The sequence below is a fragment of the Fukomys damarensis genome, unplaced genomic scaffold (genome assembly GCF_012274545.1).
Source record: "Fukomys damarensis isolate Sample0158 unplaced genomic scaffold, DMR_v1.0_HiC HiC_scaffold_2, whole genome shotgun sequence".
Classification (NCBI taxonomy): Eukaryota; Metazoa; Chordata; class Mammalia; order Rodentia; family Bathyergidae; genus Fukomys; species Fukomys damarensis.
In genome coordinates, this window is record NW_022900914.1 from 13,143,319 (window position 1) to 13,163,261 (window position 19,943).

The 19,943-nt window shown below is 41.2% G+C and overlaps 2 protein-coding genes across 4 annotated transcripts in view; one reads left to right on the forward strand and one right to left on the reverse strand.

Annotated features, from left to right (window-relative positions):
- Window positions 1–19,943, forward strand: part of Ttc27 (tetratricopeptide repeat domain 27) — a 164,028-nt gene that overhangs the window by 75,413 nt on the left and 68,672 nt on the right. For all 3 annotated transcript variants that reach the window (XM_010645223.3, XM_010645231.3, XM_033763504.1), the window contains 2 exons: window positions 11,088–11,183; window positions 11,354–11,476. In XM_010645223.3, coding sequence (XP_010643525.1) covers window positions 11,088–11,183; window positions 11,354–11,476 — 219 coding nt within the window. The remainder of the gene's footprint in view (window positions 1–11,087; window positions 11,184–11,353; window positions 11,477–19,943) is intronic.
- Window positions 1,865–3,928, reverse strand: LOC117285856. Its single transcript, XM_033762808.1, is given in 3 exon segments — window positions 1,865–2,354; window positions 2,966–3,740; window positions 3,913–3,928. Coding segments are annotated over 3 exon segments (1,281 nt in total).

Here is a 19,943-nt window from a genome sequence, read left to right on the forward strand (position 1 = left end):
TTTTTTTTTTTTTTTTTTTTTGGTACTGGGGATTGAACTCGGGTCCTTGCACTTGCAAGGCAGGTGGCAGAACCACTGTGCTAAATCCCTGGCCCTGTAATTTTTTGATATTATATGAAATGCATCAACATTTGAAAGATCAGCCCATTTTCTAAATGACCAATGCATGATGATACAAAATCAAGTAAGGGGTGAGGATACCAAAAAAAAAAAAAAAAAAAAAAAAAAAAAAAAATCAGGTAAAAGTACAGAATACACCAGAAGGTAGTTCTTGTTTATTGACCAAAGGGTTTTAATATAACAAAGTAGTTAATGGGGCAGAAAGTTCATTGATACAATTTAAAATTGCACATGTGCAACCTTTGAGAAACCACCATATGTTGAATTTCGGTGTAGCATTAAAGAACAATATCCACAGTTAACTATTCAAGCTAACATACCCCTTTTCCAACTACATAGCTGGGTGAAGCCAGGTTTTCTTCATAAACTTCAAACAAAATATGTTGCAGCAGATTGGCTACAGAAGCAGTCCTGAGACTGCAGCTGTCATTTATTAAGCCAGACAATAAAAAGATTGGTAAAATTGTCAGACAGTGCCCCTCTTTTCAAGACATTTTGGCTGGGCGTAGTGGCCTGTAATCCCAGCACTCAGGAGGCCGAGGAAAAAGACTGTTTTGTTCAGGAAATTAGTTCATTTTCATAAAAATATGTTATTTATGTTAATAAAATTGATGACTTTATCCTAAAGTGAATTAAACGTTAAAAATGTTGTTTTCATTAATGGTATGTTGTATTGATAATACACAGAAAAAAGCTCTGAGGAGTGCCTCAGTGATTTGTAAGAGTTTAAAGGGAGCCTGAACTGAAAACGTTGAAGAACTACTGACCTCAGTTGTGGCTGAGGAAGGAGAACAATGGAGAGGCCATCTGCGCTGCCTTTTTTTGAATTAGCAAAAACTTTTAATTAAAAGAGAAAATAAAGGGGAGCACAGCTGTGACAAAGATCAAGCCGGTCCCCTTCCAAGGAAAGTCAGAGCAGCTGGGAAAGAACTCAGCCTGAGGAGCTGAGGGGCCCAGTCCCATGCAGGGTGCTGGGCACTGTACCCATGAATCAGGAGGTGGCTTTTAAGGCTCAGCTGTGGTGGCCAGGTTCCCCCTGATCACCAGTTTCCTGTCTGCAGGGATCCTTGCACCTTGGGCAGCAGTTTTGGTTCCGTTCCACGAACCTGTCATCCCTGTCCTTATCTGTGATGGTTCCAACCTGAGAGGCTCTGCTTTTCCGGATCCCAGATGAGCGCTGGTTTAGGACAGTGGCTGGAGACCTCCAAGTGTCGCTCAGGGAGTGTCTGGAATTGGACCTGTAAAAGCTGATAATCAGATTTCCTTGTGAATCTTGAAAACTAGTTTTACCTTGGTGTCCTCGCCTTGAAAAGGATGAATTGAACAAGCTAGGTAAATCTAGGGCTAATAAACTTCGTTCCACTTCTGTAAGACTCTAAATGACTAACACGCCCATAAGCAGAGCTGGGAATCTGACCCAGAGTTTCACAAAGGCCAAGCTTCGTTCTCCTTTCAATTACCTACTGGGCATGTGCAGACCTGAGTGAAAGGCCGCGGGTTTTAGCTCAAACTGCTTTCAAGTCCCTATCTCAGAAGAAAACACAATCTGTGCTTTTAATGAGTAACAGGTTAAGGACCCAGGAGTGAGTCCTTTGTCCCCATGGTGGTCTCCAGGTCATGACTGTGTCAGTATCACACCTTCTGGGGGATGGCAGACTAAGCTGGGGCTTCCAGAAGGTTCCGCCTCCTCAGGCGCCTCAGGTTGGTCTGGCTGTTCCGGCTCATAGGGTAAGGATAAGTCTCCTCAAGAGAGCAGGGAGGCTGAGATGGGGGTCTCCTGCTGGGTTGGACAAGGTTCCACTTCTTGCAGACTCTCTGGTGGTGAGGTGGGGGCCCGCAGCTGGCTTGGAGTAAGTTGAGCCTCCTTCCCAGCCTGCGTGGTCCTCATGTCCTCCACAGCCACGTTAACTGTGACCAATGGCGAGGGTGAGTGACGAGCTTCCCTCCTACCTGGAGATGGAGCTTTCACCTCCTGAGGCACCATTGGCCTCTCCACACGCTCTGCAGCAGCAAGGTCACACTGGCCCTGGCCTCCTGCTGGGTGGAAGAAGGTTCCCTTCCTCGGGTGCTGGGGTGCTGGGAGAGCTGACCTGAGGTTTCTTGCTGAGGAGAAGAGGATTGGACTGGGGAAGCTCTGTGTGGAGAGCCAGGGCCTCCAGCTGGCACTGAGGAGGTGCAGTTTGTCCTGGGGCTCTGGAGGCTCATCTGGGTTCTCCAGGGAGTCCCGACCAAGGCTGTTGGTGCTCAGCTCTGTCAGCACTCAGGTCCACATAGTCATCCTGTGCGGTGTTTTTCTGAAGCTTAGGTTTTACAAGTTGATGTGGAGTTCCCACCTCGGAGTCAATGAGTGTTGGATGCTGGGCTGACTCCTCCTTCAGGTTGAAGGGGGAAACAGTAACATTGCAGCTTTTGGACCCCGACTGTCTCTAGAGGAGAAACAGGTCTGCGAGTGGCAGGCAGTGTGGATCTGAGTCGAGAGGCACAGCCAGGGCCTGGCTCTGACCCCCACCTGGCAGCAGGTCCACCTGTGGGTGTCTCGCTGGCCATGTGAATTCATCCCGCAGGCCCTGATGTGGCTCTAGGGAGAGCCGTCCAGCTGAATCCCTGACCAGGAGTGGGAACAAACCCTCGGTCCCCTCCAGAGGTGGGATCGGAGTTTAGGTCATGGGCTGGACCTGGCCTAGTGGCCGGAGTTCTTCCTCCTCCATGTTGAAATCTCCAAAATCTTCCTCCCCTTGGCTGTACTGCTCCTGAGCAAAGCATCTGACCCGATTTACATTCCGAAGTTCTTCCTTTTCGGCATCTGTGGTCTCCTCTCAGGGTCTGCACTCCGCGGCTGTTTTACCACTCTTCAAAGCCACAATGCAGTTTCTGGAACACGTCTGACAAAGCCTTCTGAACAGCAAGCTTCTGGGTTACCTTCCTTTTCATAAGCGGTGCCATCGGCCCTTCCTCCAGCTCCTCCAGCTCCTCCACAACCGCCACCCAGGACTCCAGCACCACCTCCAGGGCGCACAGCACTTCGGGCTCTGCTTCCCCAGCGGTGCCGACCACAAGAGCTTCATCTTCCCTTCCTTCAGGATCAGAAAGCTCCTGTAGCTTGATCCTTTTTGACTATCCACTGAAACCAAAGTAGCAATTTGCCAGATCTCAGCACTGTGTGCTGCTCAGGGGAAGGGTCTCATGTCGAGCTGCTGTATGTCTCTTCCCAAGATGAACCTTCATCGGGGCGCTCTGAACCAGCGACCTCCCACTGCAGGCCTTCTGGGCTCTTCTGGCATCTCTGGCTGAGTAAAATCTGTCGACGGCGTAGAAAACAGGCCGGGCTACCACATCTTCGGGGAGAATGTGGACCGAGTGCAGGAGGCCAAAGCAGGACAGCGCTGTGGACAGAAGCTTCTGCGGCTCCCTGGCCCTGCAAGAGCTGAGTCCCCGACCCCAACACCACGCACTCTCTGGAGCGGGCAGTGCCCGGGCAGGATCCCCGTAGGTGGCAGTGTGGGTGCCGAGAAGCTCCAGTGGCCAAGCCCGGTCCCCACAAGCCCGAGCCCTCCAGGGGATGGTGCCGAGGCCAGAGGTCCGGACCCAGTCAGTGGGGGCGGCCTCCTCCCTCCTCCCAGCTCACATACCAGGCCAATGCAGTGGGTCCCGATCCAGTTCCCACACCAGCAAGGTTTTGTCTTTCTCAGTGGGAAAGGCAAAGGGAATCAACTCCGCCATCCTGGACCACCCTGCCTGGGTTTTCTTGAGGCCTAGCCCCTCCTGCCTCAGCCTCTGGAGAGCAGGGATTACAGGCGAGTGCCGCCATGCCTGGTGTGTCACTAGATTTTAATTCGAGATTTTCTTGTTCTCATTGGAAATATTCTTCGGCCTAGGAGTTTGAGATGGCAGTTAGCTTGACTGCTCTTTTTGTAAATCACAGGAAGGACTGCAAACTCCTGTCAAAAGAAAGTTGTTCAGCCCCAATAACTGTTAGAAATATTTGATTAAAGTACATATTTTTATAATAAATCCCATACTTCTGTATTCACAAATATATGCAAAGATTGCACAACCAAGAAAGTATAAGGTGATCTGGCCTATGATCAGTCATACCTTTTAAATTATCAGCTAATTTCTACTTGGGCCTTCAGAAAGGCGATAAATGCTTTGATACCATACTAGTGAGAATGAATAGCTTTTGGTGAAAAGGCAGTTCCTTTGGGACCAGCTCTGTTCTTTTGAAGATATATATATGTGCCATACTTGAGATGTGAACACATAAAGTCTAAATCATACCAGATCTTGTTCACAATTGTCTTTGTATACTAGATCTTTCACTGTTGGCTAATTTTAAAATGTCTTGATCTCTAGTTTTTCTGGGAAATTCTTCTGTACTGGAAATAGAGCACCAAAAAGAAGGGACATTATTAATTGCTTTCTGCGGTTTTATTCTTTTATTTTCCGTTCCATAGAGACCCTCCACCCCAACCTGTGGCTCATGGAGATTTGAGTTGTTACTGCATGGGGTTAGGGAGTCCATGTACACAAATGCTTTTTTCTCAAAGAACACTCAAAGTGTAAATGATTAAAACCAAGTCTTAGGGCTGAGGATTTAGCTCAGTTGTTCCGCCGCCTGCCTCACCAGCAAGCACAAGGACCCGAGTTTGATCCCTGGTAGAAAAAAAAAAAAGAAAAAAAAAAAGCCAAGTCTTAAAACTTGAAAACAGTTGTCATGTCACAGTAATCCTCACAACATGAAGTCATCTCTTGTATATCTGCCAGCTGTGGCCAGCTTTCCTGTGACTTGGCTGCCCACACCTCCAGCCTGTACCACACAATGCTCTTTATTTTCCCCTTGGTGTCTCTCATCTCCCTGGAGTAGACTCTGCTCTGCTCTCATTTCTGTTGGTTCAGGAGACTTAACATTCTTAACAGCTGGTTTAGGGTGTCTTTGCACACCTACCCTCTCATTTTTGATGTTGTCATTTGTTCTTCAAAGCTACCTCCCCATAACAGTTTTTATTTATAACCAAGTGTCCATGACTTTTAGGTGTGAAATTTAGAAAGTGAGAGGAAAAATACGGACAGGTGCCTTAGAGTCCATTGACAAATTTAGTTGATCTTTTTCTTTCTGTTTACTGTTTTTTTTGTTTGAGATAGGGTCTTACTCTGTAGTTCAGCCTGGCCTTGAACTCAGTATGCAGCCCAGTCTGGCCTTAAACTCAGTGTCAATCCTCCTGCTCAGCCTTCCAAGTTCTAGGGTTACAGGTGTGTGCCATTAGGCCAGGCTGTTGTGAAATCTCATCTCCTCTCCACGCCCAACCCTCCCTCCCCGCCTTCCTTCCGCTGGTTATGTAGGTCAGGCTGGCCTTGAACTCACAGTTTGCTTGTTTGGCATAGACCTAGGTCATGTCACTGGGTAAAACTGCTTTTCTCATTTACCATACCTGTAAAAGACTATAGTTTGTTTAATATTTTAAATTTGTGTCAGAACAAGTTGTTAGAAATTATTCTGCTTTGAAAAACCTAAAAATATACTGAAACAGCAAAAAGGCCCTCATAAAGATGTTGATAATGATTTTGGGCTCCCCAACCTCCAGAACTGTAAAAATTAAATTTCTGTTCTTAATTAATTAAAAAAAAGTACTATATAATAAATGTAACTGTACTGTATACCTAAAATGTACCAATAAACTCAATGAGGAGCAAAAAGTACTATAGCGATGTCCACATATTTTGCTTAAATTATAAAATAAAGCAGAATGCTTTGAATCTGGTAGAGGAAATAATAGTACACCAGCAACTCCTTTATATGTTAATGTTCTTAGTTTTATGGGTAGTTAAATCTTTTTTAGGGGGTTGTCATGCTTAAAGTAGGAAGAAATAGGAGTGAATGTTTTGCATACGAGTGAAATAGGTTTGAGTTCTGTTTTTAATCTTTATCAAAAATATGGCTGCTCAGGTTCTTGTGCAGGGGCTTTCACACAGCATGCAGCTCTGTGAGTGCTCGTTCCCTCTGCTCTCTCCAGCAGTCTGCTATTTTGGAGAGCATCTGAGAGCACTAAAGACACTTAGGTACTGCAAAAATATCTGAGTGTATCTGAAGTACATGAAAACCTATTTAATAAGTCAAAAAGTATGCATTGAACACTTAGTATGTTTTAGCTAATCAGCCACCACAGCAAACAACATGAGGTTGGTTTGAAAATAAAAATTGTTTACATGTTATTAGGACTTAGTAAATTATTTGATGTTGCTTTTGCATTTTTTATTATTAAATGAGCAGTAGAATTTTTTCTTTTCAAAAAAAAGTTACAACTTTGCCACCTTTTCCGTGAGGTAATTCCATGATCTCTTTACTTATATACTATAACCATATATATTCAACCAGAGGTTATTCTTTTCTACCGTGCCTCTAGAAACTAAGCAGCACTGGGCAGAAACGTGTAACCTTTCTGCTGTTAGGTGTCTGTGAAGTAAGGCCAGAAGTTTGGATCCCAAGGTGAAACCAGAAAATTGGTTATGTCTCAGTTTGTTCTGATTGACTTGATTAAATAGGATCTTGGGTTGTCAAAGAAATAATGTGTAGTGAGTATTTTTTTACACGTGAGCGCATTCTACAGGTTATTCTTAGACTAACACATGCATCTTTCCTCTAGCATTAGATAGAGAACTTTCAGTTTCACTGCTTAGAAACTGGTCTCTTCAGCTATTAACCAGAATGTATGAAATTCCTTTACTTTCTTTTGAGGAAGTCTGTGTTTGCTACATTTTTCTTTTAATTTTTTTTCAACTTTTAACTAATCTTATAAAAATTGGAAATATATTTCAGTGAAGATCCAAGTACAATACACTTGTCTTTTGTATTCTAAAATCTTGTAGAGTAGGTTGCTGCATTGTGTCTATTTTAGTCACTTTACTGTTGCTGGGACAAAATACCCAGCTCCCACAGTTTAAAGAAGGAGAGCTTTATTTTGACTCATGGTTATCAGAGAATTCAGTCCATAGCTGGCTGTCTCCAATGAGAAAGGGCATGGTGAGTGGACTGGGTGCAGAACAGCTGCTCATTCCATGGCCGCCTAGATGCAAGGGGAGGGAGGAGCGGGGGAAAAGAACACTCTTCCAGTGTGTGTATTCCAGTGACCCACCTCCAACCAGGCCCCACGTCCTAGCATCACATTCAGCTTCTGATTTCACCAGTGGATGAATCCACGGATGAGTCTAGCACTCCACGATCCAATCACCTGCCCAAGGTATGAGGCTTTTGAGGGATATATTGTATCTAAACCATAATATTCCTCCTCTCACCCCACATCCATCTTATGCAAAATGCATTAGTCCATCTTTAAGAGTCACCATTTTTAGCAGTGTTGAAAAGTCCAGGTCCAAAGTTACCTCTGAGACTCAAGGCAAAGCCTGAGCTGTGAGAATCTATAAAAACCAAAAGAGAAAGAAAAATACTTCTAAAATACAATAGCACAACATAACATTCCCATTCCAAAAGGGAGAAGAAATAGAGGGATACAAAGGGATGGGAGCAGAGAATGACCGAAACCCAGCAGGATGAACATTAAACCCTGTAGTTCCGTGTCCAGCACTGGAGCAAGTTGTGGTGAGACATGAACTCCAGAGGGCTTGGGCAGCTCCTCCTATGGCCTTGCTGGTTGCAATCCATGTGGCCTCTCTTGGGGTGGTCCCACTTACTGCCTGAGATTTTCCTTGGGAGATGCCACTTTTACCTTCTCAAGTGGAAGCTTTTCAGTTTTGCACCTTTGAGCTTGCAAAAAGTGGGCTCTTCCCTATTCTTGAGATACCCTCAAGGCATCTTTCCTGTTGTCCTGATACAATCTACTTGGCTTCTTTTTAATGCTAATATTTTAGTAACCATGCTGTCCTTTGCCCCAATTTTATAGTTTCTTCCTTTCTGATGAAGCTCCAAACTTAACAAAAATTATTTAGCTCTGACATTTGCTCTAGATTCTCAATGCAAATCTGGGAGAAAGCAGCCAGCAGTACCCCTGCCACATAATTCCCAATTTGAAACTATACTACAAAGCCACTGTGATAAAATCAGCATGGTACTGGCAAAGAAATAGGCCTGAGGATCAATGGAACAGACTGGAAGACACAAAAACAAATGCAGATGTACTCAGCTACCTCATCTTTGACAAAGGAGCTCACCATCCTCAGTGGAGGAAAGATAGCCTCTTTAATAAATGGTGTTGGAAAAACTGGATATCAACCTGCCACAGATTAAAATTAGACCCTTATCTTTCGCCATGTACTTGGCTTCTTTTTAATGCTAATATTTTAGTAACCATGCTGTCCTTTGCCCCAATTTTATAGTTTCTTCCTTTCTGATGAAGCTCCAAACTTAACAAAAATTATTTAGCTCTGACATTTGCTCTAGATTCTCAATGCAAATCTGGGAGAAAGCAGCCAGCAGTACCCCTGCCACAGCCTCAGTGTTGGACTGCTTTGAAATTTCTTCGTCCAGATTAATTAGTCAACTGCCCCCAAAGTGCCAGAACATGGACAAAAGGTAGACGTTTTCTGCCACATGTCGTCATTCTAATGGAGTTTTTGTTTTCTCTTGAAACCTACTGAGCCTTGCTTTTCCTATCAAGCTCTGTTTACTGTGTTCTAGGATTACTCTAGCTGGCATCTCCAAACCTTCCAGTCTCCTCCCACACAAGTTCTGAAGGCTTCTAAACCACTTAGTCAGCTATAGTCATGGCAGCAACCCTGCTTCTCTGCTACCAAAATCTTAGTCATTTTCCTATTGCTGGGATAAAATATTCAATAGCCACAATTTAAATTAGGAAGAGAGGTTTGTTTTGGCTCACACTTTCATTGTCTGGTCAACTGGCTCCGAGCGGGAAGGGCACGGTGAAGGAGGCTTGGCAGAGGACAGTTGCTCATCCTGGGGCAGCCAGGAAGCAGAGAGAATCCACTTCCAGGTTACGCCCTCAGTGACCCGCCTCCAGGCAGACCCCGCCCACAGCACCCTCAGCTATGAGCTCATCAGTGGAGGAATTCCCTGATGTGTGTCGTGTCCACATGAGCCAGTCACTTTCCAAACCCCAGAAGGGGTTTTTTCCTGGGGTCATTCTTTTTATCTAAACCAACACAGTGCCTTTTCATCCTCATGGACAAAGGCATTCTCCTACATAACCTGATAATGTGGGTTAAAATCAGAAAATTAACATGTTACTGCTGTCTAACCCTCAAGGACAAGTCTGTGAACATGGCCAAAAAAGAATCTGAGCGTCTTTCCAAACCCCAGAAGGGGTTTTTTCCTGGGGTCATTCTTTTTATCTAAACCACAACAGTGCCTTTTCATCCTCATGGACAAAGGCATTCTCCTACATAACCTGATAATGTGGGTTAAAATCAGAAAATTAACATGTTACTGCTGTCTAACCCTCAAGGACAAGTCTGTGAACATGGCCAAAAAAGATAATCTGAGCGCTACAATATGGAAAAAAAGTCACAATAACACAGTTGAGAGAAAGTCTAAGTGTAGTATAAAAAAAATATGTATGCATAGTATTAGGTAAATGGCAGTGAGTGGGCGGGGCGGGGGAAGATGATCCTGGAAGGAGGCTGCTATCCACGTGTGTGTCTAGAATTCGGGAGCGTGCTGTACCCACTGATACTGATGACTGGAGTCACCTGACCACTGGATAGTGGCAGCTTTTGACTTTGCATTTGGCTCTCCGCCATTTTGATTTTGTTGGTCTTCTAAGACTTAGTGTTTCATTACATGAGAAGGATTCTTCAGGGTATGCAGCTGTCCACCGTACTGTACAGATGATCTTACATAAATATCCACCCTTAAAGCTTTGTTGCTGAGGAATGAGAAAATTCGCTTTCTCTGATCAAAAAGATTAATTTTCCTCCTTTACTTTGGTCCTGAAAAAATAAAGTTCTTCAGATAGTTCTGTCTGTGATATTAAAATATGCTTTTGTCAAAGTGACACTATGCATGTAAAACAGATATGCTAAAGTAAAATTTTTCTTTGGAAAGTAAAAATAGTCAGATATGGTGGTGCACACCTGTAATCCCACCATTGAGGAAGGCTGGGCCTGAAGGATCATAGTTTGACTTATACTCAAGCAGTTTATTGAGATTCTGTGTCAAAATAAAAAATCCAAAGGGCTCCTGGGGGTGTAGCTCATAGTGGTGCCCCCCTGGGTTAAATCCTAGTACTACAGGGGAAAAGAAGGAGTAAGAAGCCCTATCAGGAAGACTACTTCACTGAAAGGATTATTTAGGGAAATTTTAGTTATTATTTATTGTTCCTATTTATTATTATTATTATTATTTTGTGTTTCTGGGGATGGAACTCAGCCCCTTTGCACTGAACTATTTCCCCCAGACTATTCTAAAATTTTCTATTTTTAGACAGGGTCTCCCTAAGTTGTCTAGACTGGGCTCAAATTTACAGTCCTCTGCCTCAGCCTTCCAGAGTGCCGGGCTCACAAACACATGCCCAGCAAAAGTTTTTTTTTCATTTTCCACTTTATTTACTATTTTTTTTTCAAGTATGAAGATTGAATCCAGGACCCTTTGCCCTGAACGTACATTGCAAGCCCTTTTTTTTAAAGTTTATGTGTCTTGTTTATTTTTTGTTTTATTGGTAATTTTATTTGTTTACTTGTTTTCTTGGTACCGGGATTCAAACTCAGGACCTTATGCTTGCCAGGCAGGCACTGCACCACTGAGCTACATCCCCAGCCCCTTGTACATTTTATATACACAGAATAACTTTCATATAGGGAATTTGTACATGGTGCTTATGTAAATATTGATTAAAGTTTTTTAAACATTTAGAGACACTCAAGAAACAATTCATACCTCATCAAGAATGACGAGCTCTTCATTGTTTATATATGTCTTTGTGTACTCTGGCAATGGGAATTTTATTCATATTGAAATGTCGTTTCACCTGTAGATTCTGATTATTATACGTGTTCTTTAGGCTCTTGCGGACCAGTTTGAGGATAAAACTACATCTGTGCTGGAACGTCTGAAGATTTTCTACTGCTGTCAAGTACCACCTCACTGGGCCATCCAGGTACTTTTGTTTGTCTTTTGGTGTGGAAAATACTGTATTTTGCAGTAGAAAGGCTAATATGGATGGCATAGGCCTATAATCCCACACGCTTTTGAGGCCTGTGTTCAAGTGAAACAGAAATCTCTCTTTACATCAAGGAGTATTAATTATTCTAATTTGATTTTTTTTAGCGCCAACTTGCAAGTTTGCTGTTTGAGTTGGGGTGTGCAAATTCAGCCCTTCAGATATTTGAGAAGCTGGAAATGTGGGAAGATGTGGTCATTTGTTACGAAAGGGCTGGGCGGCACGGGAAGGTATGTAGTAGGAAAGTCCTGGGTCCTGGTGAGAGCTCACTTCCTTTGAACATCTCCCTTTTCTGCTTTTTAAGCCCAGTTTTGCCAGTATTCACTTATATTCCTTGTTTTGCTTTGTTTCTGGAAAACTTTTTAATGTTTCTCTGATTTTATTGGGGCATATCATTTTAAACAGACTGAAATTGATATGGTATTTGACACTTAAATAAGAGTAATGAAAACCTTGAAGACATTGTGCATTTTAGTCCTTTTCCTTTATTGACTCTTCTCCTGTAGTACAGGTTCAAAGTGGAATATTAGGAATTATTTATATTATTACTGAGTTGGCTGCGTTCTTAAGGGAAGTTAAGGAAAACAGCTGGCTTAGCCTGTAGAAAATCCAACGGGTGGACCCTCTCTTGGGGCAAAAGAGTTATCAAATGTGTGATGCACATTTAATTCCACCCTTAAATTGGGTCCGGGGGGAGAATGTTGCAGTATTTTCATCTGTTATTAATCTGTTGTGTTTTTCCCTTCGTAGATGAACAGAATTGTAAGAATAGGGGCTTTGCATTGTGAGTAGCAGTAAAAAAATAATGCCCTGAAATTGTGTTAAGTTTGAAAACTTTATATGACTAAGTACATAGCAAAGTAAAACCCACAAATTGGATCATTTACGTCCATGATAACCTTTTGCCATCACTGTAAAGACAAGAAATAGTGGTTCAAGTAGGAATTTTCTTAAATGCCTTCTGACGTATGTCTATTTTATCATTTATTTATCTATTTATTTATTTTTTGAGACAAGTTCTCGCTATGTAGTCCAAAATGGCTTTGAGCTCACTGTGTAGCCCAGGCTGGCCTCAGCTCACAAGTGCTAGGATTAGAGGTGTACACCACCATGCCCAGTTTATGTACTATTTTAGACTACTAGTGAAAATTGCATTCTTTTCATTAATAAGTTAATAGCAGTGAAGATCTTTGAAATTCATTGGCCAGAGGAGAAACCAGCATAAGACTGAAATTCCAGCAGTAGAAGATTATAGAATTATAATGTTCTTTTGATGGGGGAAGGAAGCAAGGGAGAAGTTTACAGCCCTGGTTGGCTAGTGGGAGGAAAACTGCTCATGTCATGGTGGTTAGGAAACAGAGAGGGAAGGGGGGAGCCCAGAGGGGTGCGCCATCTTCCAGGTTGTGCCCACCTCTGACCAGGCTCGCTTCCTTTTAAAAAATGTTTGTTGGTGCGTGTTTGTAGGACTTAGTGATTGTATTCATTGTGAGGAGTTGCTACACATCTTAGTTTTGAAATAAGAAGTAGAATCCCTTTTCTTATGGTTTGCTTCTTTACTTGAGATGCAGGATGGCTAAAAACATACAGCTTCTGGACTTAGGCTGCGGGGTTCAGAAGTGAGCCTGGCCACGTGCCAGCTTTGGGATGTTGTGCAAGTTATTGTATTCACCTTGCATCAATTTCCTTATGCAGAAGGACGTAATCCACCCATCTGCTAGATTTTCATGTGCTCATTAATATACACTAAGTACATAGAGTGAGTGCTACCTAAATGTTTGCTGGTACTATTGCTGTGATTCTAAGATGTGTTGTTTTTCAGACTTTTGTATCTTTGAAATTGGAGTATATGTGACTGTTATTGGTGTCTTCCAGTTACTGTCAGTCGGGTGGCCAGCTGCTCATGTGTGGGCTTGGTTACAGCTGTATTCAGCTTCATTTCAATTGGGTTATGGACACAGTGTCAGCACTATGTATGTTACTTTGAATTACTGTTTAAAATATTTTCAAAGAGATTTCAATATGATTTGGAATAGAGGTAAAAACCTAGAGAAAAGGTCAGGACTGAAATACAGAGATATAGATTTGCCATTAGTGATAGAACATTTGCTGTTAATCATACGTTACCTTTTCTTTAAAAGTGACCACAGAGTACTTTGTAGAACACAAAGGAAGATACCCTAAAGTGGTTGATGTTTTGTTTTGTGCCAAGTTGTGTAAAAAAATTGCCACTTACAGTGTCGAGCAATGTCCTGAAGACAGGAAGAATTGCCAGATTTTCCACAATAGATTGGAAAAAAAATCAAAGCAGTGAGTGGCTGGTATGGTTCATTTAGAGCACGAGGTCAGAAATAAGAGCATTTTTTTCTTTCCTTGTTAAGAATTTGTTTTATAGATGATAACATCTTAAATTTGATAAAGTGCAGTGTTATTTTTCTTGGAGGTTTAAAAAACATTTTTTTTATTGTCCATTTCTGGCACTAAAATCATACTCAGAAGTTTAGTGAAGGGAGGAATCCAGACATGGTGGTACATGCTTATAATCCCAGCACTCTGGGAAGCTGAGGCTGGAGGATCCTGAGTTCCAGAGTTCGATCCCCTGTATAAAATAAACAAAGAATGGATGAAGGAATATCTGGATTTCTGATCTGATATAGTTTCTACTTCATTTATTTTTACTGTTAGTCTTTTACATTGGCTGATAAATAATGACTAATAAAAATACAGGTTTTCATGCACTAAACTAAAATCAAAATGAATTAAAGATCTAAATATTAAAACAAACACTTAACTAGGTGGGAGAGAAGTTAGGTAGAACTCTTGAAGACAGTGGCGTAGGAAAAGATTTCACAAGCAATACCTCAGTTGCATGTGAACTAGCACAACAATCAACAAGCGGGGATCTCTCATTAAAAAGCTTCTGCAGTACAAGAGAAACCACCAACAGCGTGAAGACACAGCCTACAATGAAGGAAAAAATTTTCACCAGCTGTTGTTCAGACAAGGTCTACTATCTAGAATATACAAAGAACTTACAAAAGTGAAACCTCCCAAATATAAAGACCCATTCCAAGCATGGGCATCTGAAATGCACAGACATTTCTCAGATAAAGAAGCAGAAATAGCAAATAAACATATGTAATAATGTTCAACATCACTGATCATTTGAGAGATGCAGTTGAAAACAACACTGAGATTCCACCTCACCCCACAAAGAATGGCTGCTATCAAGAAATCAACCAATAACAAATGTTGGTAGGGTTGTGTGGAGAAAGGAACCCTTCTCCATTGTTGGTGGGAGTGCAGACTGGTGCAACCACTATGGAAATCAATATGGAGATACCTCAAACTAGGATTAGAGGTTCCATTTGACCTAACTATTCCCCTACTGGGTATCTTCCCAAAAGAATTAAAAGAATCATACCACAGCAGTATATGCTCATCCATGTTCATAGTGGCAGAGTTTGTAATAGCTAGAACTTGAAAACAGCCAAATTGCTCATCAACTGAAGACTGGATAAAGAAGGGGTGTGTGTGTGTGTGTGTGTGTAAAATGGAGTACTACTCAGCCATAAAGAATGAGAAATTAGAGACATGTATAGCTAAATTGATGCACACTGAGGCAATACTCTTAAGTAAAATAAATAGGACAGACATGTAAATAAATATTGAAGAGTTTCTCTGGTGTGAGAAACTGAAAGTGTAAATAATGATCAAAAGGTATAATAGATAATGTGAAATAGGAAGAAAAAGTCCAAAGGAGAAGGGAAACTGGGAAGCTTTGGGGAAAGGAAAGAAGGGAATGGGATTAATATGAGAAAAAGAAAAAATTAAAACAAAGTCTTTGTAAATAGGGAGGGGAGGAGGGTGTGAAGGGAGGGCAAGGGAATGGGGAAAAATAAGAACCAAGATATATTACGTTAAGATACAAATTTCTAATGATGAATGCCATTCTATTGTATACCTAAAATGTACTGATATAATTAATTTTTAAAAATACAGGAGGTTTTTAAAATTGTATTTTTTGAAATAAGTAAGCAAGTTGGTGAAGTGCAAATATCCAAAGTATGTTCTCTTTCTTTCTTTCTTTCTTTTTTTTTTAAATTTTTTTGAGACAGGGTCTCACTATGTAGTTGAGACTGATCTGGAACTCACTATGTAGCCCAGGCTGGTCTCTAACTCACAGTGATCCTCCTGCCTCAGCCTCCCAAGTACTGGAATTACAGGCATGTGCCACCACGCCCAGCTTGTGCATATTTTAAATTTTAGGAATGAATAGTGATTTACTTTGTCTTAAATTTTTCGTGAGTGGTAGCCAAGCATCTCTCCAAAATCTTGATGTTTGAAAATTGATTTTTAGCATTTTGTTTATTTCATAAAATCCCCCACTACCTGTTTTTCTTAGGCTATATTTGCAGATAGTTTAATTGTAGACTAATAAGTTTGGCTTCAAGTAGGAAGCAAATGTTTTATTTCTAAAACAGCTGAGATTCTTTTGGTATTTGATCAAATGCCGGTAGTTTTTACCACATTTTGATATAACTAGAAAGTTGTAAAATTGTAATCCTTGCATTTAGTGCTGAATGGCATAGTTAATTTTTAAAAGGCAAATCCAGAGAGCCATTTAATTCTAATGATTATGTTCTGACATTCACATTTGCATCCTGCCGCTGTTGGGGCTCAGACTTACTAATTTGGAAACTACCTGCAGACATTCTCATTATTTATTGGCAAAATGTTTAGATTGATTGACTTTGACCTGGGAGCTGTTTCTCATCTGTTAGCATTTAGTTTTTTAGTTACAAGACTTTCCCCTGGCTGATGGTGGATTCTTATTTTGTTGAGCAAATTGGGTCTCTGAATGAGCAGCAAGGACTGTGCTGACATAAGCGCCCGGAGTGGGGCGAGAGTGGGTGGTGAGGGTGGGTGGACGAGACGAGTCCGGACCTCGTGTTTCTAGAGAGCAAGGCACCTAGCAGTACGTAGCTGTGTCTTTTTATTATACTACGTTGCAAATCCTCGTAACCATGCCCTCTGAAAAGTTTCCCTCGAATTGCAAGTACACGTTTTATTTTTAAAACAGCAGTTTTTTTTGTTTTGTTTTGTTTTTTTAAGCAGTTGCTTTGGATGTTTCGTTTTAGGGGTTTGTCTTCCAAAATGGAATTTCTTTGTGTGATTTAGAAACTTTTCTCTTGAGTTCTTTTGCCACAGTGCAACCATAGTATATATCTTTCTACAGACAAATCTAACTATGTCGTTCCCGTCCTCAGTAGTAGCTTCCTTTTATCTCCAGGATTAAGTCCAAGTTCTTGGGAGGGAATGGCTTTTAGAGACCCCTTACGGTCTGGCTCCCTCTTCTCTTCTCATCCATATTTTTACTCTGCTGCAGGTTGTTCCTAAAGTTCCAATAAGACTAAACTGCTTGTTACTTCCTGGCTTTGCAGCACTGTCTCAATTCGGGGTCTTTACACACCTCCTGTCTGCAATGCCTGTTTTCCTTCGCCGAACCCACACTTAGCCTTCGGGTTTTTCCTTGATGGTTGCTGTTTCACAGAGCCTTTCTCGACCCCTCTCTCCCAGATGTGGTGTTGCTCTCCTCCTGTGGACTCTGTAGCACCAGTACTCTCTGGAACCTCCATCCGCTAGCTTCAGTGATCTGCTAACTGTAAGCTGTTTAAGAAGTAGACCAAGTCTCTCTTCCTTAGAGTTGTCTTTCTAGAACCTCGCATAGACCCGGCACACAACAAATGCTTAAAATTTTTGCTTAATGAATGATTAGTAAGTGTTCACTAAGTGATGAGTGCATTGAAACAAATCTCCTGGTAAGATACTCCTTATAAATGACCTTATATGTAGCAGAAGATACCTCTCCAATCATTACCATGTTACCTTATCTCTCCAGAAATAAATGATGACATTTCCCTGCCTCCATTTTAACTGGAGGATACAAATAGAACCCTTTAAGAAGTTTGATTCTTTTTCGTTTCTTATTGTTGTTTTTGTTTTGAGGCAGGGTCTTGCTGTGTAGTTCAGGACCTCACTATATAGCCTGGTCTTACCTTGATCTCACAGCGAGCCTCTTGCCTCAGCCTTACAAGTGCTAGGATTATAGGCATGCGCTGGACACACTGTGGTGTAATTTTTTGAGTGCATATATACTACATTCTTTATGTAATTATTTTGTAATCATTCAGTAGTATTCATACTAGCCTACAAAGTATGAATTGTTTTTGACATCGATTGATTGGCATTAGTAAGTGGCAACTTTTGGAATCTAAGCTCAGACTTCGTTTCCTCTGAAGACTACACTCCTTACCCCACATCACAGTTCTGTTAATCCCTTAAAAACCGGGTGTTGGATTTGTAAGTTAAAACAGGTTCTGTTTCTGTTCACTGGAGTGGGGGAAATAGGCAAAATATGTAATTGAAAATGGTCTCTAACTTGGTAATGCAAATAGGAGACGATTAGCTATTGGATAACTAGGCCTGTTTAAAATTACTGTTTTATCTGTCTTTATCCTGTTTAATGAATATTTAGATGAAAACTTTCTTGCATCCTATAAAAGTGTATACCTACATTTTCCCTCAAGAAAATAGCAACTTATAGCTAGAAACCTCAAAGTTTTTGCATTCTGTGAAGATTTCTGGTCACTCACGTGTTGATATAGCAAAAGGGATAGTGCCCTAGTGCTTTATTTGTATCAACCTGGGCATCTTTTGTAGTTATTTGGAAATAAATTATGTAGATTGAGTGGCTAAGAGGAGGAAGGAGGGGAAAAGTAGAACATTTGGAGGGAATGAAGACTGAGGAATGCAGCGGGACTAGGTGAAGAAAGCAAGTATATTGCCTGCAAGCACTTCCCTTGGGAAAGATAATTCTGTTGGCAGGAAGAAGAGGTGTAAGATCTCAAGGAGAAAGAATTAACTTACCTCACACAAAAATGTGGGGTAGGAGTCTGAGGAAAGAGATCCGCTCAGACCAGGCAAGGCCACTGCTCTAGGCTTCCCTCCTTCTCTAGAACACTGCCCCGCTGTGACCCTCCAGGCCCATCTTCCAGGGATTACAGCGTGCAGAATTATTAGCATTTGGTAACAAGTCATGTTTCATCTACTGTGTTCCTTCTCCTTAGAGGAGCTGTGGTCTATGGGAGTTGGTGGAGGAAGTAATTCAGCAAGGCGGAATCCTTCACAATTTAGCCTTTCCAGATGTTAAGATTTCTCTGATTACTGTTTAATCTTTAATTTGTGCAGTAATTTTGTCTTTGCAAAGGTTATAAATGCTAGATCTTACTCTTGTGAATCTTTAGTCTGTAATGCAGCGAACTTAGAAGGAGAATAAAGCTGAGGGTGATGGCTCACATGGGTAATCCCAGCACAGGGGAAGCTGAGGCAGAAGGATCGCCATGAGTTCGAAGCCAGACCCTACCAAAAAAAGTAGAGTAAATATTTGTAGAACGGTCATCAAGCAGATGTTTTTGAGAGTATAATTTCACGGTCTGAACCTTGGATCCTATTATTAGGGTACCTGTGGTGTAGGATACCTTTATTTTTGCAACAGTATTTCCTCCTTCTTGTAATATGACTAATAATATGTGTGTCCAGAACCATCTTTTGGTTTGTTAATTTTTCTCTATTATTTTTCTATCCACTCTTCCTTTTACTTACACAATTCTTTATTATTTTCTTCCTCTGAGTTTAGTTTGCTCTTCTTTTTTACTTATTCATGATGAAAGTTTATATTATTAATTTGAGTTCTTTTCAACATAGGCGTTGATAGCTATAAATTTCCCTGTTAGCATGCTTTAGCTGCATCCTATACATTTTGGCATATTACTTTCTGTTTTTCTTCATCTCAATGTGTTTTTAATTTTGCAGTAATTTCTTCTTTAACTTAGCAGTTACTTAGCAGTTAAGTATGCTGTGTAAATTTCATGAACTGTTTGTCATCCCCCAAATTTCTTTTGTGATTGATTTTTTTTTTATTTGTACCTGGAATCAAACTCAGGACCTTGTGCTTGCAAGGCAGTCGCAGTGTTGCTGAACTAAATCCTCAGCCCTCGTGATTAATTTTTAATTTAATCTTGTTGTGATTGAAGAGCAAATCTTCTTTTTTTTTCTTTTTCCTGTTTTTTTGAGATAGAATTTCACTCTGTACCTCAGACTGGCCTCAAATTCATTATGCATCCCAGGCTGGCCTTGAACTTCGGATCCCCTGTCAACCTCCAGAGTACTGGGATTGGATTACAGGTGTGTACCGCCCTGCCTGGTGGAAAACATACACTGTATGACCTTAGTTCTTTCAAATTTATTGACTTATATTATGACCTAATATATCGTATATCCTGGAGAATGTTTAAATGCACTTAGAAGAATGTATTAAGTGGAATGTTTTATAAATGTCTACTAGTTCTAGTTGTGTTTTGGCGTTATTCAGATCTTGTACTTCCATCTGCTGTATAGTTATTCTGTCCATTATTGAGGTTACATGTAAAGTCTCCAAATATTATTGTTGAACTACCTTTTCCCTTTCAGTTCTGTTGGTTTTTCCATTATGTGATGTAGATACATGTATAATTGTTAAGTCTTCTTGATGGGATGAACATTTCAGCATGAAAATACACAATTTTGAGACAGGGATTTAGCTCACTGGTTCCCCCCTGTTTTGAAAGCTCAAGGTCTCAAGTTCGATCCCCAGTACCA